Here is a 26,017-nt window from a genome sequence, read left to right on the forward strand (position 1 = left end):
TTTTTTTATAAGTAGGATGAGCTGGGTTTTTCCTTCTGTCACTTAATAGAGCACAGAGAAGTGGCCACGTGAGACAGACATGTCGCAAAATTTCAAGTTTCCTATCTCATGCTGCCAGTGCTATGAAACACGATTCAGGACAAGTCAGGCTCTGGTTCTTTGTATCTCAAAGCAAATACCATGAGCTTTTCAAAATTCAGGAGAAGCAATGTCACTCAGGCTGACGGCAATGGAAAGGCCATTTCTAATCTCACATCAAGCACTTTAAAGACTCGGGCCCTCTGGAAGACACCCCGGTGGGTGTGCGCCCATCATCAGAGCACATAAGTATACGCAAGACACCTGCCCGCACCCCATCGAGAGCACAGGCATCCCGCCCAGGCAGGCACATGAGGGTTGAAGCCCTTTTGTTCCACTGATTATCCCAACTCTTCAGGCAAATTCCTCCCAACCTCCCTAAGCCTTGCCTTCCTCCTTTGGAGAATGAGGCAATAAGACTCGCTGGTCGTTGATGCAAAAGCACTTGGCACAATGTGGGGTGCATGGGGACTGCCCCACACCGGTGGCTCTGGCACCCATTATCCTCACTGTGCTGCGGGGGAGGCCTGGCCTACCGCACAGCAGAGGCACTGATGTGGATGCTTCTGAAGATCTCCAGGAGCTTTCACGGCTCAGCCATTCCTCCCAGGCTTCTTGGCTCACACCTGCTGGCCACAGCACAAGAATGGGACTGCAGCTGACTCCAGCCCTGGGATTACGCTCAACCTGGTTTTTGCTCTAGGACGCAGCCATAGACACATCTGCGACAGTGATGGCCAAGGGCATCTGTGGACTTTTTTTTTTCCCCTTTCTCATTCCAGAGCATGGAATGGAGCTTCCAAACAGGATACATGGGTCTACCACTTAGAGCAGAAAATGTGGTTGCAAAGAATGGGAGCAACTCGGGGACATCCCTCTGCTGGGAAGGAACAGATGTGCATGACCTTCTCTATCCCCTTTCTTTGGGAGAGTGTCAGAATTTGGCAAGTCTAACAGAAAAAGAAGGCCGAATTCATTCCACAAGCCCCTGTGTCTGGAAGAATAAATAATGCTCGTCTGAGCGTCTAGATAAAACGGATGAGCGTTTACGTGAAGCACTTGATATGTACCTGACATGATGTTAAGCAGCATCATCTGTTTTGTTTTTTCATCTTCACAGTCTCTGAGATCAGCACCATTATTATTACCGTTTCACAAGGAAGAAACCCTGATTGAACAGTTGATGCTTGAACAACATGGATTTGTGCTACATGGGTCCACTGATACATGGAAATTTTTGATAAATACAGTAGAGTACAATAAATGTATCTTTTCTTCCTTTTTTTAAAAAAAATCGTTTATTTGTCAGAAAGAGAGAGAGAGAGTACAAGCAGGGCGAGCAGCAGAGGCAGTGGGAAAAGCACACTCCCCGCTGAGCAGGGAGCCCGATATGGGACTCGATCCCAGGACCCTGGAATCATGACCTGAACTGGAGGCAGACACCTAACCGACTGAGTCACCTAGGTGTCCTGTGTCTTCTCTTTCTCATGATTTTCTTATTAATATTTTCTTTTCTTTAGTTTATTGTATTGTGAGAATATAGTACAAAATACATACAACACAAAAAAATACATGTTAACTAAGTTGTAAGTAAGGCTTCTGGTCAACAGCGGGCCAGTAGTCCTTAGAGTTTTGCGGAGTCAAAAGTTATACGTGGATTCATGGCGGCACAGGGGTCGGTGCCTCTAACCCCACATTGTTCAAGGGTCACCGATATACAACGCTATTAGTGGTAGGAAGTTTACTGTAAACGACTTCAGCATAGACGATAGGATATAAAAGTCTACGCTGATTTTAATCTATGTCTAAAAGGCAGTCAGCTGCCTTAATCAGCAGTCCAGGCTCTGGCTAGTATGAAGCAAAAGGCAATGTGTGCTACACGCATGTATCTCTGAGCAACACCAGAGGGTTTGTCAGTTACAGTAACAACCGGTTGTTACAGTAACAACCGGTTGTTACTGTAACTGACAAACGCTCTGGTGTTGCTCAGAGATAGAAAGGATTTTTCAGTGGTGAGTGGGTGTCCACTCTAAGTGGATGGGTTCAGCAGACCGCAGAGCCCCACGGAGGGCTTTGGGAACTCAGCAGCCTCCATCCTGAGAAATCCCGCACCAGGCCTTGCGGCTCAGCAGGCTTCTGAGTCACCTGAGTCCAAAGAGAAGGTTAACTGACCCCTTCAAATAATGTTTGTTCTGAGGCAAGATGCCATCGGAACATCTGAAAGGATAGAGAGCCACAGCTTCCTTGGGCTTTCAGAATGCTTAGCTGACTTTGGGCAGGCTGCGAATAAACGTTTGCATGGATGGCAGAATTTGTCTAAGACTTGTTTTCACCGTGACCCGCTAATAAGATCCTGAGAAAGGCGGCATACGGCCCTTCCTGCTCAAGGTGGGAAGCTACCGATACCTATTAAAAAACAAACAAACAAACAAACAAATCCTAATAATTTGAAATGACCTCATTGGCTTGGATTGTTCACATCAGGGACTTAAACCGTATTTCCTGAAAATGATACCCTGTTACCTAGCATAGACACTGACCCTCAGCTTAGGGATTCGGTAAATGAACTAGATAACCGTACATCTGGCTTCAGAAGCTTCCCAAAGCACTGATGGCCAGAGAATAGACTCTCTTACTTACTGACACTACAGAGAAGGAGCCATCCCGCTGGGTCCCAGGGCCACGAAGCCCACATACCCTCAGTGCTCCCAATTCAGCCCTAGGTTGGATTATCCTCGCAAGAGAAATGCGAAATTGACAAACTTGATCTAGATTCCATGAAGTCTGGGGAAATCAGCAGACCTTACAAAAATGTATGGTTCTGCCAATACAGCAAAGGGCCGCTGCGAACCTACTCACTGTGGCCAAGACCCAGCTCTCTGTGCGTCTCTGCATTCCCAGCCACCCATTTATTTTCTTTTCCAAGTTTGTCCTTGTTTGCCTTCAGCTGGGCTTGGTTGAAAATCTGTTCCTAATAATATTAATAGTTAAAATTAAGATTATTTTAACCTTTAAATAACTGATGCTTAACAAAACCACATTATTTTCCAAGTAAGAAGACCCACACATGTTAATAACAAAATGAAGAGAGTCAGAGGACCTCGCTTTAGAAGGTGAGCTTTTTCGACACAATCGGGTTTTGTTCTGTATGTATTGTCATGCAGTGATCAATATTTCTTAACTTGAGAATTCCGTGCTTTTACATAACAGAAAACGAAATAAGAAGCAGATTGTCAAGTGCTATGATGGTGAACAGCTGCGAAAAATCTACGATGTCCTTCCCCCACTCTCATTCCCTTAGTATTCCGTTGCAAAAGTTATACTGAAAGAGTAATCCATTAAGAATTTCTCAGCATCTTCTTCAGAAAACACACTACCATTCTATCATATCAGACTTTCTGGGAAGTTTCCTTTCCAGTCTGGCCCGGAGTAATTAACTTGGCCTGAAGAAGGACCGTAATTAAAAGCAGACAGCATTTGTATTTTGATGAAGAATTCAATGCTAACGTTAAAGAAGCTCCACGGGCCTATTTTTCCCAGCCTCTCCCAATATCAAATTTCTCTGGAGTCCACCTAAATTACGATGATGCCCTACCAAAAAAATCACATTCCACTCTTCATCCATAGACCGTATCTTTAGCAAGAAAACCACCGTTAGGAACTTTTCCATCAGACCTAAGTAATGTAGTATAAACAGTGTGCCTTAAGCAATCAATCCTTTCCCCAAACTATTGCTTTTAACAACACGCATAGAAAGGGAACATTGCGGAAATCTGCTTCACTCTCGAAAGTTCCCTGTTCCTCCATCTAAAAATCAGTGACTGTCCCTGAATAAATAAGGCGGGCATTCGTAAAAACCAGCTGCTTCAGACCTGAACTTGACAAATATGACAGCTGTATTTGGGGGACAGTATTTTAAACTCTCCTTGGCACCACCATCCACTTTGTCGCTAATATTCTGGACTGTTTCTTCCCTAATTCTTAGTGTCTCATTGTACATTTTTTAGGAGAAATACAGTGTAGAGAGGGAGAAACAAGCTGTAGAGCGTAGTCATAAGAGACTGGTGCGATGAGGAACAAGACACTTCATGTCTCGGAGCTAATACTGAGTGTGTGGTACTCTGTGCCAGGCGCAGGACTAGGATGTAAGGCTGCAAGACAGACTTTGCGCCAGTCCTTAGGCTATTTCTGGGAAGGCCGTCTAAGAAGAATATTTAAAGAGGGGGAAAATCTCAGAGTGCCTAACTGAAATAATTGTAATAGTTACAAACGATCATAATTTCTATGAAGGAAGGCAACAGAGATAAAAGCCAACATATACAGGGGAGGTGACATTTTGGCAGAGACACAGAGAGTGGGAAAGAGCCTCTCCCTCAGTAAAGGAGCAGAGAGGGAGGCCAGTTCAGAAGGAGAAGCATGTTCAAGAGACCCAGGGCGGGAGAAAGTTTGGTGATGTTCAAGCAACAAAAGGGTAAGCAGCATGGCTGGTGTGTCGAGACGGAGGGAGAGTGGCCAGCAATGGTGGGGCTCTGTTGCACATGGTAAGATACTTAGAGGCAATATTAGGAAAGCACATTGAAAGCCAGGAAATGAAAAACAAATGTAAAGGATTCTTTTTAAGGATTTCAGGAATGCCCATTACATGCCCAGCAACCAGAGAGGATTCTGACAGTGCCAAAGCCTTTTAAAAAACTTTCCTTGATTTTAAGAGTAAGGTGAGTTCTGTGGCAAAGAAATGTATATAGCCAACCTATGATAGATTTTATCTTAACAACGCGGTGGCTGATATTAAACCAGCTTTCCATTTCAGAATGTCATCACCCTAGCTCCCCAAAGCATGGACACACGACTTCAGACCTCTTTGATGTATGTGGTGAATGGTTCCTTGGGTTGGTGGTATTGAGTACCTGAATGAGAATCCCAGTCATACGGTGAAGGTGAATCCACTTATTTATATAACAAACACGGCCTTGAGCAAGTGTGAAGCATACTCAATGAAATGTTGGAGATGATGCCGTTCTTACCTAACATCTAGAAAGCAAAGAATTGTCAGATGCTTTCCAGCTTTGAGAGGTCTGATTCTATGGGACTCATACAGCCGAATCTTTCTTGAGCACCTACTATGTCCCCAGTGCTGTACTGCGGATATCAAAGAACAAATATCATCTATTTCCTTAAGGAGTTTATAGTTCAGTGAGATGAAAAAAATGCAATTTTTTAAAATGGAATTTTTGATATAGCACAAGATTCTAGGATTGTGCTAAATGCTTTAAGAGCATATCACGAGAGCCTGGTTCAAAACTGGGGGATGGATCTGAGGAGATCAGGGGGCGCTTTGCAGAGGAGACAGTCATGGAACTGAAGGCAAACATAAGCCCAGAGGCTCCAAGATGCGGTGGGAGGAAGAGGCTGCTTCTTGTGGAGGGAGTATGTGCAGTGGTTAAGTATGATAAAAATCTTTAAGACTATGAATTTGTGGGTCACATGAGTCTGGACTGAATGGAAAAAAGCCAGGTTGAAAGGGAAGACTGAGAGGTGAACAGGGGTCAGGTGATCAAATGGTCCTGTAAGGTGTGAGGCCAGTCCTGTCCCTGGGTCCCTTCTTAGAATGCCACTGGAGGTGAACGGATGAACAAGCAGTTTATTTGACTCCGTCCTCAGAGGAAGGATCTTTCACAACTGGAAACCAATGCCCCATACCAGTGTGCTAAGTGAGAACGAGAGAGATGAACACCTGTGCCTGTTCCCTCTTAGGTCACTGTCAGTCTCATCACCTCACAGGAGAAATCAGTTACAAGAGTGTTTAATCGTTTCCATCAACCAGCAAAAATGTTGATGTTCCAGATTTTTTGAGTAAACATAATGGAAATTGATTTGAAAACATGTTCCTTTTGCCCAAATAAACCATGTCTTTGATTTTCCTTTATTTGTTCAGAACAAGAGAGAACTTCCCTCAAGGCACTGAGCACCCTGCTTGGTCTGGATAGTTAACAGTAGTGCATACCATCAGCAGAATCATGATGAAGGAGCCTCCGGTTGTTATATGACTCACAGCAGGTGTGAAAAACCAGGAAGGAATGATCTTTGAAAGCCAAGCGGAGGCAAAAGAATGGTCCTCTGCCATGTTTCAATGGAAGCAGCTGAAGAGCCCAGTTAGGTGAAACACTCTCATCTATAGTATCTTTGAGCCATGGTCTCACGGACCATCCATTTATAGTTGGCACAGCAATCCTCATGGAATCAGAGTAGGAGAATTACATCTTTTACATGGAGAAAATTCTGTGTACAGCAAGAGAAGAGAAACTGGCAGCTGATATCAAACCACAGGCTGATTTTTGGGGATTATTTTAATTGTTCTTCATGCTGGTAATAAGAGGAATGCATTCATTTTAGTTTAAACCAGGTCAGAGCATGAGAAATCAGCTCTGAGAATCTAAGTTGCCCAAATATCTGGGCCATTAAGGGAGGAAAAAAAAAACCAGCACAGATTTAGTTGTGGTGGCCAAAATACCTCCCTCCGCTCTCTGAAGGCACAAGGGAGAGGAATTCCTATCTCCTGTGTAGCAGATGGGTGGCTGAAGAAGGGGCAATGTCAAGATGTAGGAGGCAGGGAGAGGACTGGGGGATACTCGTTGGAGCAGCTGGAGTGAACAGGAAGCCATGGTCCAAAGAGTTATTATTAGAAGCTAGCTAGGGATGCAATTTATAGAAGCCTTGGATAGAGAGACAGAGGTCTAGAAGCGTCACCTCCTCTAGACTCCGGTCATTGCCTCCTGCTCCTACCTCTTTCTTACTGAATCTGTGATCCACAGCCCTGGCTAACCTGTCCCCATCACACGACCCTTCCCCAGCCGCAGCTGATTGGCTAAGTGGTATACATCTAACCTCAGTGGGATGGTGGGCTAGAGTAAATTATGAACTTTGCTCAGAACTGAACTCAGATTCACAGACACTGAGTTCATCTCTGTTAGCTTTGAATTGGGACACCATGTTAAGCAGGACTTGGAGGAGACCATGTTTCAGGAATGAGGGTTGCCAAGAAAACTGGTCTCCAGAGAATATAAAAAGTACAGATATCGGAGGGTAAAAGCACATGCAATTTGGCTTTCTAATACAATCATGGACACAACCTCCCAATCCCCGTAACCATCTTTCCTAAATGGACCCAACCCATTACCTTGCTATAAATGTAAGGGCATAGCAGATAACCCAGAACCGAAAAACCCATTTTACCATTCTCAGAGGTTAACTCACTGTTTACTGAGAATATTATCTAAGCTCCTCTACAATGCCAAGGGGAAGCAAAAAAGTGCTGCAGAGCTTCCCTATTCATTCTGGAGGTGACCAAGCGACCGGGGCTCCATGCCCCCACTCCCCACATCCATCAGAGTAGCTCTGCTTCTGTATGCTTCATACACCAAGTGTCCATGGAAACATTTCACTAGATAAAGAGTGCTGTTGCTTAAAAACATGGTACCATAATGAATACTATACTGATGGAATACATAGTCTTGGGCATGGATTAGGTCTGGGTTCTGTAAACAAGCTCTATGGAGGGCTCTGTGACCTTGCAGCCCTCCAGGTATCAATGACCTTTGGAACTGGTTTCTTCCCTGCTCTGTGAGATTCCAGCCGTCATTTAGCTCTGCCTCACCTCTCAGTACGGGGCTGCAAGCCTAACGGGACTACTATGGATTTGATACAGGTGCTGGAAGAGAAAGGGAGAAATCAAGGGTCTAAAGCAATAAAAGCGGGTGGGTGGTTGAGGTCATGTTTGCCACACTATAGAGTGGGAACCCGCCTGCCTGGGAACGGAAGCCAAGAAATCAAGGAACTCATAGGATTAATTGGAAGTTGATAACATGGGAGTGATTCCCGAAGCTAGTCATGCCTCAACCAGAACTACATAGATATTCTGACCTTTACTACTCTGAACTGAGTGCTGTCACTTGTAAACAAAGAATCCTGAATAATCCATTATGCTAAATGATTATTCAGGATTCTTAATGTTCTTATCCATTTCTATAAGGTCTTATCTATTTCTAGAGGCTTTTTTCTTTCATTAGAGACAGTTACAAATGATTACACCATAATAGCAGAAACCACCATAAATCTAAAAATCTAAAACAACAACAACAACAAAAAACCTGGAATCTAATTTTTTTTTTCATTTTCAGCCCTAACCTTTTCTATTAGCTGATAGTCATCCGTAATGTATTAGAATATCTCTCCTGAAGATACTTTAATACTTTCAATTCATAGTTTTACAACATGAACTCAAAGGAAAAAAAAAAGTTGAGCTAAAAAACCCCCCATATTTAATAGAGAATCTAGAATCAAATAGAAAAGGAAAATATTTGGATAAATGTAAGTGGTGCCAGAAATCAGGAATACATTCTCTTTAATGTCAATCTCCTGGCAAAAAAAAAAAAAAAAAAAAATATATATATATATATATATATATACACACACACACATATATATAATTATAATAGTAATCTGTTTCGATGGAAATAAAGTACTATAATATTTATAGTCTGTGCCAGAGTTATAATGACTGTAGGGGCAGAAGTGAAGTGTCACAGCATGCTCCACATGTTTTTAACACGGTTTCTAAAGGCTCTGGAGGCTATTAAATTTAATGAACCCATCTGCTATGAAATAGAGGTCCCAACGTAATCAGTTTCCTCCATGCCATGTAATGCAGATGGCATTCTCTGTTCCACGACCCAGCAGGATGGTTTGTTTCTCTATACGTGTGTCTTTTGTTTTGACGATTTGAACTTCTTTGATATGCAGCGGTGTCTTGGGAAAAATACTGTAAATTCAGTTTCCAAGCCCGGACAACTTCCTTATGATGGCTTCGACCCCCTGAGTAATTGCTTCTAGGCAGTAAGATGTTGTAGCTTAAAGCAATCACCCAAAGGACTCCTAAACCACCTAGGTACCATTCCTAGGTGGGAAACCGAAACAAATGTGCAATTCATCAAATGCAAAGCATTTTCTCCAAGTTGGACTTGGTGGGGGGTGAGGAGGAAGGATACATGTCCAATTTGCAAATGCAACTAAATTGGTTTGAAAGTTCCTGCAAATTGCATTCCGAATTGCATTACCAGCAACAGGGAGGGGCAGTGGGCTTGGTAATGAATTCTCATTATTTTAAATGGTCACATTCCCACTGTTTCTAAAAGACTTCTTTGCTTCCCTTCTGTGTGTCACCATGGTCTGTGTAAACCCCCCTGGAGGGGCTGATCAGGGATGCTGATGCTTCCTTGGTTTAATACAGGTTCTACCCTGCACAGCAAGCTGGAGAGCATTCCAGAGATGATTAAATCCCAACTGGAAAGCACACGCCATTTGCTTACAAAATGGAACAAATTCCATTGTTAATGATTTTTTGCTCTGCACCTAAGAGATAATGACTGTGCACAACTTGTATTCAGATAAGAAGCCCATGAATTTCAGAATTCTGGTGTTTGCTGTTTTGTCAATTAATACACGAGATCTTATTAGATTAAACATAATTAACGTTGTTAACATTAATTCATTTATTTGGGCTTCACCAGGAAAGCAAATTGAATAGAACAGCCAGGCAGGAAGCAGAATATTTAATCAGACTGGTAGTAATGGGCAGGGAGGGTGGGCCCTGAAAGGAAAATTTTGTCCGTCCCAAGTCTAGATCATGCTTAGTGAAACGCAATCTTTGACTCCCGTGCCAGACTCTGTATTTGGCCTTTACAAACTTTTATCTTGAGCTTGCCCAGACCCAGAAACGTATGAATCAATATGTAATTCATAAAAAGGGAAAGTCCCATACTCAGGGTCATTTCAAGCTATTCATTTAAGTATTAAATCAATTATATAATTGTATTTGTTGCTGCTGGATCTTCAGCCATAATGACTGATGAACGCGCCCAATCTCGTCTGATCTCGGAAGCTAAGCAGGGTCGGGCCAGGTTAGTACTTGGATGAGTCAAGCAAACAGGAATTCCTTTCGCCTTAACCACCAGATGATTAAAAAGAAAGAAGGCTTCTCAGACCATGTTAAGCCCGCTTGTGGAATCAAGCCTCTACATTTACTAGATAACTGATGAATACCTAATCCCTTAGCAGTTGGTAGAAACGACTTACACCAGCAGGGTCACAAGTCTTCTGATTCCCAGAAATAAAGCCACTTTCAGACTACAATGTCACAAATAGAAGCAGGCTCCTAGAGACACCAGCGGTAAGCAACAGTGTTATGCTGAACAGGAATGGCTGCCCTGAGACTTGCTCTCAAGGGAGAGTTGGCAAGGAGCAGGAGGTGGTGCTTGTGTTCCCTTCTGGCATTATCTTTCCCTCTCAGACCACAGCGCATGGACAGAAGCTGTTGTAATAGGCAGGATTCTAAAAGGGCTCCCAAGATGTCTGCCTCAGTAGGTACATGACCCTTACACTCCCCTCCCCTTGACTATGAGTAGCATGGGATATCACTAGCATGATTAGGTTACTATCACTTAACTGAGTTAATTAAAAGAGAGAATATCTCGGGTGGGCCTGACCTAATCAGAAGCTTTCAAAAGCAGGCAAAGCTTTAGAGGGATGCACTCTTGCTGGTCTGGAAGAAAGCAAACAGTCCTGCATGACTGCCTATCATTGGCCATGTGGCAGGAACTTTCAGTTCTAGGAGCTGAGAGCAATCCCTAGGTGATAGCACACAAGAAAATGGGGACCTCAGTCCTACAACTACAAGGGACTGAATTCTGCCAACAATCTGAAGGAGCCTGGAAAAGGTCCCTGAGCTGCAGAGAACTCCAGTGTGGCCTTGCAAGGCTCTGAGCTGAGGGTCTTTTGGTAAGGTCATTGTCCACAGAGCTCCCAGCTCCCGGAGGCCACCAAGAGGCAATAAGACAAGAAGCAGATACTAAGCCAGCCACCAGAATTCCCCATCAACCTAAGATGGAACAAACAAATCTAGGTAAACCACCCTTAGCAAAAAGAAAGGAAGGAAGGAAGGACGGCAGGCAGGCAAAATATAAATTTCTTCTGAATGCACGGAAAGCTGTGCTCCCCAGCCTTACAGATGCTTTGCCCATAGTTAACATACTGGTAAATTTTTAGCAATTTTCTTTAGAGTTTTTCCAATGCATTCATTTACATATCCCCAGAAGTAACAGCTTTCTTTTAACACTCCTAAGTTATTGGTTTCAGTAATATTTAATTAATTATACAATTATGATAAAATCACAACAGGCATCAACAGGCTTGGGAAGTCTAAGTATGAAGACAACTAACTTTGAGTAAGTTCACACTTCAACCTGGCACAGTACGTGTACATCAACTCGGGGTACCAGCATGGCCTTCTGGATCCAACCTCTAGGGTGCTTTGGGCAATCGGCACGAACTGTGTCAAGGCAAAGGGAGGGCACCAAGTCCTTCAGATGGCAGGTAGTTAAGAGGGCTCCTACCATGTATGCCTTGCCTTGGGCAGTCTGTGAGGCTACGGGAGCTCTGCCTGGATGGTGCAGCCGTCCTTCTTGGGGACACTAGGTACCAGCCCCAGACTTTAGTGCTCCGCCCACAACAGGTGATTACCGCAAAATGGATTCCAAAGGACTAAAGCGCATCTCTAGACAACTAGTGAGTGCTTCCAAGGTACTCATTATACCTAAGTGCCAGATTCTAGTATCAAAGTGGTATAAGCCATGGTGTAGTCACCGTGCGAAATCCAGCCCAAAAAAGGAGAAGATTCCCAAAACTCCCCACAGCCAAGGAGAAAACTTCCCACCGACTTCCTGAAGGTTGGCAAGGGTGACAGGCATTATTTACTGTGCTCTCACCATGCAGACATTTAATCCTTAATGTCAACCCTGGAAGGCAGGTTTTATCTCCGTTTTGTAAATGCAGAAAAGAACACTCACAGAAGTTAAGTGACTTGCTTATGGTCACATAGCTAGTAGGGCATAGACATGGAATTCAAACGGAAGCGGCCCTAACTCTAAATTCAATGCTATCAGTTAATAAACTAAGGTAGGTTATAAATGCTTCAATAATAATAATAAAAAATCCAAAGCTGACATCGCTAAACCAAGACATTATGAAAATGGGGTCACCAGTCCCAATGTCAAATGCTTCTAAATTTGGTCTCTTTCATTATTTCAAGGTGGAACACATTAGGGCAATGCTGGCTTGGGACTTTCCAGAATGCATCAAGATGGTCATAAATTTGCAATTGCTGATCCCTTTCCCCCATTCATGTTGTGGGGGGGTTCCAATGTTGGTGGGCATACAAATCCTATTTTAAGCCCGCAGAAACAACAGAGGGCTTTTGTCCTTGACCTGGCAGAATCCAGGCCCACGTAAATGCAAACATACATACATACATACATACATATATACATACATTTATTTATTTATAGATAAAGACTTTGGAAAGATTCTTGCTTCCTGGCCAGAGAAGGATCTGTTGGAGCAGCAACTGCCTGTCCTCACTGAACAGGCCTAGAAAGAAGATGGAGGGAAACCCCAGAGTCCGCCCCAAACCAGCAGGTTTCTCAGCACCACCAAGAGGAGAAGGGGCTCTCAGAACATTTTACTAGGGGATTTATTTATCAGGGCTATTTGCAAAGATACAACAGAAGCTGGAAATGAGGTGCTGAGCGATCATTCATTTCAAGGACAGATTCTGGGGGGCTAGTTTTATGTCAAAGGATTTCTATCAAAGGATTCTCAAAGAGGTGGAATAAATGAGCTCTGTTATCTTGACATACCCTTTTACTCAATTACGGACCACTTAAAAGCATTATTTCATTTTAAAGTAAGGAAAGATGATTATGGAACAGAAGGTAAACTTCATAAAGTATTGAAGATAAAGCACAAGGCTGTTCAAAGACATTTTCCCTAAAACTTCATGTCCAGAGTTGCTCCCAGACCTCTATGTTGCCTCTGCTGTTGAGAATTCTTTAGTGCAAAAGCTGGAGTAGGGATGGGAGCTCCTTAGCTCTAAACGTCCCTCCAAATGTAAACATGCATACGTACATACATGTGCATGTGTGTATGTAATTTAGTAAATCTAAAACAATCGATTCAAGTGATTAACGTTATCTAAGGCAAGACAACCTATTAATACCAAGCTTTATCTTCTTCCATGACCGTCCTTCACCATGACCTTCAGGTTACGCATCCCAGCCAGAACCCTCTGTAAGTTGGCCACGTCCTTCTCCAAAAGCATACCATGCCCATCTGCTTCCCATCCGTGACACTGATTTTGAGGACCCACTCTAGATTTTGTCTGGATTCTTCCACTGGGGAGACACTACTTTTTCCCCTGAGAACTAGTCAGAGATCTTTGGGGAAGATCTTTGAGACCATGAAAATACCCTGTACCAAATCTCCCTGTTAGTTGAGCATCTACTGATGAACTTTGTCCTAACCAGTCTTTCCCAAACTGCTTAAAAAGTGGTGATTTTTCCATTTCCATGACTCTCCTCACATTGACTAGTCAGAAGCCTGCTGTCAACTGCAACCCTGCCCACCCATCTCATCATCTCTTTAGTTCATCTCTTTGACATGTGTTGATCTGCTCACTATCGGCAAGAACACATGGATTTCTGTTTTATTCCACAGGCTGTAACCCATTACTGTCCCAGAGTTGACCAGTAAGGGCCCCTTCATACTGACTCCTTTGGTATGACCTCATTGTTGTTTTTGGCACTTCTTAGTTTCTGGCATAAAATATTCAAAGTTTTTGGGTGCCTGGGTGGCTCAGTGGGTTAAAATATTCCAGGTTTTGGGGGGATTTTGGGGGGGCAGAGAGGGGGCACCTTCCCAGCCCAAGCCCTGGAATTAGCAATTTCTCTAAGGAACCCTGGTTTCTGTTGGTGGGGAATGTTTTTAGAAGCTGGGCTCTGGGTTCTAGATGTGCTCATTGTTACTGGGGCACCACTGCTTCTGGGCCCTTTCAAAGGACCTAGTTGGGGTTTCATTCTGACACCTCTGACCTAGTCTCATCCCATGGGTGCCGGCCTTGTCTGCCTCATTTATGACTTTGCTCAATTCTACCATGCTTGCAAAACTGATTCAGAATGGCTGGACCCATAGAACTCCAAATGACACCAAAAGGAGTTTAAAATTATTTCCCATCCTCTCTCCCACCTAGACGAAGAATAGTCAAAGAACTATGTTTGAGCTTTAATATAGGGCATCATGGTTATATTCAAGATATACACTGTTTTTTCTCCCTTTCTTGATAATTTTTATAGTTCATCTGAAATGCCATCAGATTCATTTGGTTCTGTTTGCATTCACTATGGGTTTTGCCCCCTGTTCTTAGTGATTTTAATTTTTGCATGCATAGAACATGAAGCTGCTTTCAAAAAGTCCAAACTATCCAAAAAGGTCTACCCAGAGACGTCCCATGTCCTTCACTATCTCCTCCTCCGTTCTTCCTCCTACTTCTCATAGGTAAGGGATTCTATTGGTTTCCAGTGTCTCCTGGCTGTGCTCCTTTTCGTAAAAAGAAGCAGGTACATGCATATCTTGAGTTCCTCTTCTTTCTTACACAAAAAGTGGCATTCTATTAATACTCTTCCATTTTGTTCCCCCTCCTTAGCAATACATCCTGGAAATCATTCTATATCAACCAGTAGTAATACGTCATCCTCATTCCTTCTTTTACATTAAGATCCATGATGTGTGTGTACCACAGTTTTATCATGATCTCTCTGTTATGTTTGTGTATTTAGGTAACTTTCAGTATTTTGAAAGGACATGCATTTCTGTAATGAGCAGACCCGTTGTATCATCTGTATTTTCCAACTGTCGGAGATTCATCTTCAGAGTTCATCCCTATGGGGGTAGCTCAGTGGTAGAGCATTTGACTGCAGAGTTCATCCCTACATGTGGAGTTGCTGGATCAAAGCGTACATGCAAACTGCCCTTCGTAGAGATTGTCCCATTCTGTCTTCCCACACGTGTCTATGGGTGTTCTTTTCCCCATAGCCTTACCAACAGAGTATATAGTGTGTATGGATAGGCTTCTAATTTTTGCCACTCTGATAGGTGTGAAATCGTATTTTACTAGAGTATAATTTTCATTTTTCTTCTCTTTCTACGAGTGAAGCTATACATCTTTCATTTGTCGAAAGCCATTTTTATTATTTTTGTGAATGGTCTGCTCATGTCTTTTGCTTTTTCTACAGGCATTCTAAGGTTTTGCCCTCAATTTTGAAAAGGTCTTTGTGTATTAAGATTATTAATGGTTTCTGTGTGCTCTGCGTTGCCAATATTTCCTCCCACGTTACCCTGTGCCTTTGACTTTGCTTATCGTGAATTTTGACTGATAAAGTTGGTTTTCATTTTGTTTTGCCATTACGTAGTCAAACTTATTAGTCTTTTCATTGCCTCTGGATTTTAGAGTCGTTGTTAGAAAGGTTTTCTCTGAATCCAGGTCATAGAGGTTTTTGTTCTAGTGCTTCTATGGTTTCATTTTTTACAGATCCACTTGGATTTCTTTCTTGGCTATGGCCCGATGACTAGAACTCATTTTATTTTTTTCTAAATGGCTACCTAGTTTTCTCAAAAGCATCTGTTACGAAGACCACGCTAACCCCACAGACTGGAGAAGCCACCGTTATCTCTACTGAATTTCTCTATGCAGTTGGATCCTTTTTCTTGGATCTCCTAGTTGAGGGACCTGTCTGTCTCTCCAGGTGTGTTTTAATCACAGACGCTCTGTTTTATAGGTTTTAAATTGATGAAACAAATAGAACGCTTGATCAAAGCGGTCGTTTAGGGTTTGCACACAAACCACTGGGTGACAGGCTCGCTTCTTAGCCCCAGTCCTGCTGCTTTTCTTCCTACCTGCCTTTCCTTCCTTACTCACCCACACGCAGGAAGAGGGGAACCCACCCATGCCAAGGCTATGGCTGTGACTCGTAGCTGATGCCCACAGGAATTATGGTTATTTTGTTGCCCTGCTTCTAAACAAGCCCGGGGACAGACTGTGAAAACGACGAGAGCCCCAGGTCTCCCTGGCAACCAGAGAGGGTTTTTCAGCTTAACATCCATCTCTATGCAGGGTGACTGACCAGTTCCTATTTCCGGACTCCCATCATGTCCTTTAGTTAGGCCAAGGTGGGTGAGGCAGGCAGCCGCGGTGGCCTCCAAGATGGGTTCCCATATGCTGTTCCCGCCCTGCGTTTGCCTGCAGCTGCCAGAACTGCAGCCAGAGTGAGAAAGCCCAGTAAGAGAAAAGCCGGCCCACCGCAGCCATTGAGATCACTCCGGAGGACAGCTGTGTCTGGGTTACAGTGATTAATGTGATGTTAATCCCAACAAAAACGATGGGAGAGAGGCCCAGTGAGAACATTTACAATCAATAAATGAAAAACGCCACTCCCATCAGACTCATTATCACTATGAAAAATCACCCTGAAATCACACAAGAAACCCGGCCATTGAGCCATCGCAGGATGATTGGCAAAGCGACTTCTACGCTAATTCAGCAATAGATTCTTTTGCTTGGAAGTCGGAGTTAGAATGAGCCCATGGCCAGACTTCCAACAGCAGTGCCGTGCGGATATCACCACCGCGGGAGCACACTCTCGCTTGTCTGTGGGAAGAAAGTGCACCTGCCGGCCTTTACCGCGGCTCCCGCTCGCTGCAGGAGCCGAGCTTTGGTTACCCTCCCGAAAGCGGAGCCCCCAAGATTCACCACCAGGAGCGGGCATCCCAGAGGGTGAGGACGGACTCTAACGTGACCACAATCACGACTTGTGTCCCGGCAGAACCTGGACCCAAGGAGGAAAGCAAAGTAACTAGAGAAGACGCGGTAAAAGAGGGACTTGCCTCTGCCCACCGAACTCCTTCCAGAAGTGCCAGCTACATTCTGATACTGTGATTTTTTTACTGAACTTGCTTGTCCAGAAGACCAACACAAACGGCACCACAAAGGGAAAATGTCATTGGGCCCTATCATGGAAGAAGAGTGACAGAAATGCCATTGAAAAATCAGGAAAGGGAAACCTCACTAAAGTGAAGACCAGAAGGGAGGCCAGTGAGCAGCTCTGTCAAGGACAGACCCAGTGGAAGAATGTTCAACGGGAAAGAAGCATCAGTTACAGGCCCCAACAGGAAAAGATGTACATTGCGGCTTCTACAAGAAATCAATCACCCTTGCAACTCAGCCCACCGGAAACCATCATCATCTTGAACTCTTGAACTGGGTTTTTGTTCAAAACAGCCCCTTCCAACTTTCTCCGTCTTCTCCATAAAATAGTCCTCTCTTTCGTTTGTTGGATTTGCCTATGGTTTTGCTGTAGCTTGCCTGTCCTGGATTGCAATTCTCTGCTATTCCTGAATAAACCCATTTTTGCTAAGGAAAAATAACTGACATTTTTGTTTTTAGGGTTAACACTGTCTTCTGGAATGAACACAGGACAACCCTCAGGCCACCCCCAGCGACCCCTGAGGACTCACAGTGCTGTCGATGTAAGCTTCAGTCCATACCACGTCGTGCTCCTGGTCGATGACTTTGGGCCGGCTGAGGACGTGTAGGTACTCCATGACATTTTCCTGCACGTCGGCCAAGGTGGAGATCTGAGTGAAAAATCCTGCCAAGGGAGAACCAAGTTTAGTAACAGAAAGACGGACAATGGCAGAGCCTGCATATGCCACGCCTTCTTGGCCTCTGCTTAACTTCTTTTGTTTCTTTCCCTATCCTTTTTAAACATTGTATCTCCTCTTTACCATCACCCGCTTCACGAGTCACCTGTTCACGGGACTGAAAATATAATCAGGCAAAAGGAATCATAGTAAGGTCAACCAGAAAGCCACCTCTCCGTGGAAGCCCCTTGCTAACCCTTTAGAGAACGTCCTCCCAAATTTGTTTCAATACATACATGTGGACACATACACTTACACATACATCTACACCTTTTCTGGCAGAAACGGCGGGGGGCTCCTCTTTACATACCATCCTGGAACTTTTTTTTTTTTTTTTTTTTTACTTCAGTGTGTTTATTTCCAATAGGAAAACTATGAACCACAAAATGTAAAGGCCACCTCTCTCTCTCTCTCTCTCTTTTTAAATACCTAACAACAGCTATGTTTAACTTGAAGGGGCACAACATCTGCTGAACAGTGGATACACTTCGTCCCATTTGTTCTTGAGAACACGAGGAAGCAGATATGATGCCCACTCGCAAGGTAAGATGCCGGAGGCAGATGAGAGACGGGTTTCGCCCACATTCCCGCAGGTATCAGGCAGCAAACAGCGAAGGTCACCCACGCGTAGGGGTCTCTTCAACTGTGCCTTTTGCTCCCCCGGAATTTTTTTGCCCTTTGTGTGTTTGAGGTGGAAACTCCAGCTCACACCCCTCATGTGGTTACCAGACCTGCCTTTTCAATATGCTGGGTTGACATGGTTTCTCGGTAACGTTAAAAGTCCTAAACATGCTATCATCTCCCAGATGGGGACACCGTTTTGATCTTTAGTTCCTCTTTCGTGCGGGGTCCCGTTGGCTTCGCCCTGGGTTAAGAGCTGTGAGAAGGGAAGGCATGCATTGAGCAAGGTCTGGATCCCTGGTGGGGTAGCGAGGGGCTTTCATTCACTTATGGAAAGGTTTCCTGGGGCCCAGCACTGGAGAAACAGGGATTAACAAGGTAAGCACTGCGCCTGCCTCCGGGGGCCTGGCAGGTCTGAGTAAACAGACTACTGCAAAGTAGCACAATGAATATGATGCTGATAATCACAGCAGGGACAGTCTATCCAACCCAGCTACCCTGAGGAAGGGTCAGGGCAGTTGACCCCTAAGGGATGAGGGCCAGGTAGCTAGAGGAGCTATGTATCCCACAAAGTGGGAGTGAAGGCCCATGGTGAGAGTCGGGCTTCCTCTAGAAGCTGAAAAGAGCTCGGAATGGCTGGAGGAAGCTGGGGGAGAGGGGCTGGAAATCAGATGCTATAAATCAGAGATGAGCAGCCTGTCCCACAAGACCTTGGGAAGCAGTTTAGACTTTAACCTCCTTTATCAGGCAGGGAGCTTTGGGAGGATTTTAATAAGGGGAACACTGGATGGACAAAATTCATGTTTCCTCCCTCTGCCTTCACATAAGGACCCTTATAACTAAGCTCATGGCGTGTCCTACTTGCCAACAAACTAGAGAAGGGTACGTGTGCCCCTGAAGCCAGATACCACGCAGCACTTGCTACAGTGTTTGTGAAACCTTCTGTCTAAAAGCATGCTCTGGGTAAGGAAATGCCAGCCCTTCTGTTGTCCAGAAAAGGGGCAGGGCCCTCCCAGGGCATTTCCAAACAAAGGCCAGCTGGTTTGAATTTGCTGTGCCAACCCCAAACCAGGTTGGGACCATGTGGCTTCTGGCTTCCTGATGACAGCTCTGCACAGTGCTAATTAACATGCATTGTCACTCCTGTCCAGGGCCAGGGCCTCACCCATCTCAGGGGAAATGGGGCCCCAAAGGAGCAGGCTGTGAGTGCCTGTTCTAGTTTGTAGCCTGGGAGGGGGCCCATCTCCCTGAAGCCAGGCATCCCAGTGAGGGACACCCATCTGGGACAGGGCTCTCCCAAGGCTTCCAGGAGACCCCTTTCTGGGAGGCAAGGGAGGGGAGGCAAGTTGCAAGAGCACTGCTGGGTGATGGGGACCATCCGTAGTTATCATCCTTCCTTCATGGCATCTACAGTCAGTGTGTGAATCAGCAAGAAAACATTCCACTACTTTTCTAGTAGGCGAATCTAGGCTCTGGAGGAAGGGTCTTAGAGCCACAGCCAAGGCATAAAGGACAAGCCAAGACAGGTGCTGCCATGTTGAGCGGAGAAAAAGAGAGCTGAAAGTTCTGGACCATCGGGGTACGTGGGTGAACCATTCACAGTGTAGAGCAACCCCAATGGAGGATCCTGTACCAAAGAGGCACTGAAGACGGTGGGAATTTTCTTGCTTGTCTGCATTTTTATTCTCATGCTCAAAGCCAACAGTAAAAATCCCTGACTTGGGTTTCCTAACACGGGCCCAAGAAAAGAAAGGGAATGAATGTAAGGAGGTTGGGAGAGATGGATCATTACATGGCGGGGGTGGAGGGGAGTAGGAAGGAAACACAATCATGCATTTGGAAGGAGACTGAACTGGGACACTACCCTCACTTGGCCTTGCTTATCATGTTCAGAGCTCTGAAAAGCTGGCTTCTCCCCAGAGCTACAAACCCACAGCCAACTGTATACCTGACACCTCCAATGGGGATGAGTAATGGGATTCTCAGACTCAACTTGTCCAAAGCCAACTCCCAGTTTCCCTGTCCAAACCCATTCCTTCCCCGGTGGGTCTTCCTCATCTTAATAAATGGCACCCCTGCCCAGTTAGGCCAAAAACTTAAGAATTATCTTTGATAGTCATCATTTCCTCACCCCACCCCATAGCTAATCCAATGGCATGTCCCTCTGGCCCTACCTCTATGATACATTGAAAATCCTCTCTCCCATCTCCATGGCTCCCAGCTAACCCAAGACTCCACCATCTTTTCCCCAGAGCTTCCGTGCCCCTCTCCCTCCTTGTTATCTAGGCTCCGCTAGGCAGTCAGACGGATCATCTGAAAGTAGAAAGCAGATCACCACCTCCCTGCTTAAAACCCTAAAACACCTTCTGTTCAGAGTTAGAATAAAATCCAAACTTCTAACCCTGACCGCTATCATTCAGAGATCAGCTGTTGGAACTCATTCCCCTCACTGCACCCCACCACCACGTTCTTTGTTTACTCTGCTCTCTTTCCCTGGAGTATTAGCTCCATGACATCTACAAAAAGCTGGTGCCCATCTTGTCCAGAGTGCCATTTTCAGAACCAGGCCTGGAGGTCCGGGGGAGCCAACAGGAATGCAAGAACGGTCATGAGGTCTGACCGTGATTCACCTTGCCTCTCTGAACCGGGGCCACACAAGAGCCCAGCTTGTGTGCTCACTGTATAGACAGGAAAGAAACCACAGTAATTTAACCTGGATCGATTCAAATCTAAGTTCATTAGATTCCAAAGCCTCTGCTCTGAACCACCGGAGACATTTATTGGGAAGGGTCAGGCACGGCTGTTTGGAGGTCCTGTCCCAAGAGGGCACCCCTCATGGGCTGTTTGTGTCTGGGTAACTGAGAAGGTTGAGGATGGGGTTGGGAAATGTGGGGCTCTCTGAGGTTCCTGGGAAATGCTTAGTAATTAGCACCAAAGATCTACTGAAAATCCAGATTGCAGTTCTGAGTTTTATCTCAGAGATGCAGATGTATTAAAAAAAGAAGCTAAAGTTACAAAAATGCTATGAGTACTGTACACTGCAAAATTTATCATCTAGCCCCAATCCATTAAAACCTAAAACCTTTTGGAAAGGCTCTTTTTTGTGTTTCAATATTTTCATAGAAGTTTTAGTTAACAAATGTACCTTTTGATGGATAACAGGAAGTCCCTGAGGGCTGGACGCCTTGGCTGCAAGTGTAGGTGTTCCCCTTGTTTTCCCTCCGCACTCTCCGGACTGGCCACCTTCCCTCCTCCCGCCCCTCACTTTTCTTTCTTTTAAATTCTAGCTCTTGAATGTTTATTCTCTTCTTTAATGTGCCTTTTTGGACTTCATAGATCATGCAAGCAAACAGAATCAGCAATCATTTGGTAATGACCAAGGACTAATTAATGCTGGAATTAGCCATCTATTACAAGTGGTCTGCTCATTTTTCTACCTAACATCGATTTATTTACCTTATTCCCTCGCAGAGCCTTCTGTGAACTCTGGGTTACCACTCTTCAGTGAGATCAACCACGTGCAGCCTGGTGTTTCGTGTTCCTGAGATTTTACCGCCCTCAGTTCGAGATGTCCTAAGGGCCCTTGTCTAAAAGAGGCCTCGGCAGACGATGCCCCCTAGCACGTCATTTGATATTCAGCTCTGCAGCGGGGCTGGAGCTGAGGGCCTCACGAGGCCGCTCCTCGGTGGGAGTCTCTGGCTGGGCGCCTCAACTCACAGGCCAAGGTCCTCTTTCCACCTCGGGTGTGATGGACACTGTTCCTGGTGAGTCTTCCCAAAGGCTTTTGCCCTCTTAAAGAAGACCCGCTGGAAACAAGCAAGCCGGTACCCAGATTTCAGTCTTGCCGGGGCAATGGGGTGGGCCGGGGCGGGGGGGGGCGGATTTGCATTCGCTAAGGGAGCAGCAGTGTGCTTGGAAGACCCTCACAGTCCTCCCAATTCCTCCTCCCTGTCAACAGCATGCACTACTAAAAAAGCACTTATTTCTGTAGAGAAATGCACAGCTTGCAAACAGGTTTCTGTCTCTACGATTCCTGATCATTTCACAGAGACTGAGGAAAAGGTCCACTGGCCCTGAGAGCTGAGGGGTGCATGTTCAGTGAGTTGGAAAGAACCCACTGGGAGAGGACGTCCCCCCACCCCGGGGCAGGACACCCAGCTGCTTCTGTGGGCATCTCTCCCGAGCATGAAGCTATCAGAATCAGCCCCAAACCTCCCCCTTAGGGGCAAAGCTTTTTCTTGGTGAATAAGAGGACACTTTTAATTTCAAATGGTATGCTAGAAAAAATAATTTGAAGGATCAGGCGGTGGAGCTAGGAATGCTGGCCTGTGTGCAGCTCTGTCGCTGAGCCAAATGCCCCTACCTCGTCTCCTCTCAGAGCCCGAGTGTCCCCATTTGTAAAATGTCAGCAACTGGACCACAGGCCTACACAGGCTGGGGCATGACCACTTGTGGGTCACATCAGCTGGGTGTAAATCCTCGTCCAGCCTTTATTAGCTATGGCATATTAAAATCCTGCCTCAATCTCTAAATTTCATGTTCTAGATTCCCTCCTATTATGGGACGCATGCAAAAGTCTTCCTTGAAACAGGTCTTTCTTCCTCCCAGAGAGAGGTAACCTCAGAGCCTGGTGAGGAGCTAAGCTTAGGTTTCCGATCTGTTGGGCCTGAATCCTGGCTCTGCCATCCGTGGGCTGCTAACCTGGGGCAAGGTACCAGTGGCTCTGGGTCTGTTCCCTGCTCATACCCCTCTAAAAGGATTAAGAGGTAAAAAGAGATAATATACAGACGTTCTTGGCACTCTACCTATCACTGAGCATGCCTAGCTGTGACTAACAACACACCCCCGTCTTCAGCTTCATCACCATCATCTTCTCCACTCCAATCCTTCTGTTATACAGAATGTACCCCCTGGAGTATTATGGAGCCATGAGAAAGAAGGAAGTCCTGCCATTAGGACAACACGGATGGACACTGAGGCCACCATGTTAAATGAGATAAGTCAGACAAAGAAATACCAATACTATATGATATCACTTATATGTGAACTCTACATGGAATCAAAAAAATCCAAATGTGGTGTAGAACCAGAGAGTAGCATGGGGTTACCAGGGGTGAAAGGGAGGGGAGTTTTTGAGGGAATTATGGAGATATTAGTCAAAAGGTACAAAAATTTTTAAAAAGCATTACACAAATATATCGGAATGGCATTTTTGCCTTCTCCCACCTGTTCCAAAATGGCAAAACATTTTAATCTCCACTTTTCACTCAACCCTACCTACATCCATTCTGGCCTCATAAATCTAGTGAGACAACAAGACAGTTGGAAAGGTAGAGTGTAGTTCATAATTTTTTGATAGAGAAAGAACGTGGGTCTGAACTTCTGAGGAGGGCTCAGTCCACCAGAGCTCTTTCAAATGAGAAAATGACCATTAACCCATCAAGAAGGGACAAGCTGAGCAGACAACCAAGAGAGACTCATGTGGTGTTTCCATTTGACCTAACGATGACGGATTGGTTGAGAACCCAAACACAGAGGCCCTTCTTTATTTGCACAGCTGGAAAACACTCCCTTCACCATGATTTCTGAAGGAGAATCAGGCAGTGCATATTTAAAATCTTGGCACACTGAACATTAGAGAAGGTCATCATGGCTTTATGGAGTATCTGGGCTAGTCAGCCCCTCTCTTCTGCTTCCCCAGTTCACTTGTTTATCCAATAGTGTGAAAGCAGAGCTTTAAATTCCACGAGCCATTCTACAGTGGCAATGATTGTTTTAATGTATTTAAAATGGCTTGCTGCTTTGCCTCATTAGGGCTGGCTCCCTCATGATAGGACCTAGTTATGCATAAAATGAAACAAACCGATGAGCTCCAGGCCTCTCTGGTTTTTGCTAGGAGATTGGACAAGGCAGAGAACCCCTGCCACGGGTGTGGGAGTCCCCAGGAATCCATTTCCAGGGGACAGTGTCTGAGGCGCACTGGCTGAGAACTGTGTCCTTGGCTACCAGACTTCCCAGCGAGAGGACCTGAACCGATCGTGGGTTCTCAGCCACCGAACCAGGAAAAAGGTCGGTGCTGGTCCTGTGACTCCTGAGTCACTCTGGCCGGTGAGCCAGCAGGCTTCTCCTTGGGCTCCCCTGGGCTCTCCCTGGGTCTGTTTTGGTCCCCAAATGCTAATGCTTCATTTCACTGAAGAACTTGGCTGACTCAGGGAGAAAATATGTAAGGGGGGGAGCCCCCTCTGGACCTCATGTCACTTGAGATGAAAAATGTTATGCTGCCTCTATACTATAACAATCTGAGACTATAAACAATGATTTAATTAATGACCATAGAAGAATACTTGCTCACCGATGTTACGTGGTCCAAAACCCCATAACTGACGCAACGTGAAGCCAATGTTTATATGGGCACAGATGACTGGAACCTAACATTTTGATGGCAACTGTTACTTTGAAGAGTGGCAAACAATGACATTTTATTCCCAAGGCCCTTCGGAAAAGAAGCAGAGTAAGGAAGGCAGACCTCTTCAGAGAGACTTGCTTTGGCAGGGAAGGCGATGACTGGATTTATACAGGAAGAGAAGGAGGATCACTGTGGAATCCAATGGCCTGGCCAGCTAAGCATCTACTATTACCTCCTTGGGTTTTCCAAGCTGCTGCACTCAGACTTTCTAAATCTAAAGGGCTCCGTTCTATAGCCAGGCCCTGGAATACTCAGAGTTGACCAAATTGTCTTCAAAAGGATGCTTCGAAGATTCTTATAAACAATGACTAAAACTAAATTATGGTGTAATATTAGTTGATTAAGACAAGACTTCAATTTGAGTAATTTTCATCAGCTGGACACAGACAGTGGTAAAAACAAGAACCCATGACTAAAGGCGTACTAGCTGGTGGGGAAGGATGGCAAATCTGATGTGGCAGGAATAACAGCAACATTTTTAAAAATTTGAAAATGGAAAGGAACTACTTCTTTTCAAGACCACAAAATAAAGGAAAAAATGGGGAGAAGTGTATAGCTCGCTCAAGGTTTTTAAATGTCAACAAAGTTCCAAAACTTATTTCAACAATGGCCTCTTCACTCAGAGGAAATCTGGGATCTGCACAGCCCCCATATCTTGATGCCTATGTTTCCCCTGTACTTTGGCCTGAAGTGAAGCCAGATGCATTATTCTGAGATGATCCAAACTGCTGATACCTTTTGGTGAGGCCAGCCGGCCAATAAACTGAAATCATCGTAAAAGGTGTTACGTTAGCCCTTCAAGGAAACGTTAAGACCTCCTATGCAGCTGTCTACTTTTTAGATGGAGGGAACTGACACTAGCCTAAAAGATGGTTCCAAGTAGAAGCAGATAATTCAAAACAATGTCGAGCAAAGGGAAGGGTGAGCAATGTTCATTTGCTTGGCCATGTATGTTTTCACGACTCACTTCCCATGTCCACCCAACCAGGGTGCTGAGACCCTGCCAGGATGCATCTGTTTTTCTCCTTGGGCTTACCTCTGCCCACACCCAGTTCAGCAGTGTGGAGTCCTACCCCAAGCTTGGGGGCAGGGGTCATCATCTTTTCTGGGAGAAGGAAGGGACTTGAAATCGAATTTAAAGTGCTGAACTTTTGGGACTTCATCAAAATCAAAAGCTTCTGCACAGCAAAGGAAACAGTCAACAAAACA

General features: G+C 45.0%; 1 protein-coding gene across 2 annotated transcripts in view; it reads right to left on the reverse strand.

The window, feature by feature from the left end:
- The window catches only part of CACNA2D3 (calcium voltage-gated channel auxiliary subunit alpha2delta 3), an 851,905-nt gene that overhangs the window by 272,311 nt on the left and 553,577 nt on the right, over nt 1-26,017 (reverse strand). For both annotated transcript variants that reach the window (XM_045078786.1, XM_045078785.1), the window contains exon 13: nt 17,536-17,669. In XM_045078786.1, coding sequence (XP_044934721.1) covers nt 17,536-17,669 — 134 coding nt within the window. The remainder of the gene's footprint in view (nt 1-17,535; nt 17,670-26,017) is intronic.

The sequence above is a fragment of the Mustela putorius genome, unplaced genomic scaffold (assembly GCF_011764305.1).
Source record: "Mustela putorius furo isolate JIRA1106 unplaced genomic scaffold, ASM1176430v1.1 tig00000095_pilon_pilon_pilon, whole genome shotgun sequence".
Taxonomy (NCBI): Eukaryota; Metazoa; Chordata; class Mammalia; order Carnivora; family Mustelidae; genus Mustela; species Mustela putorius.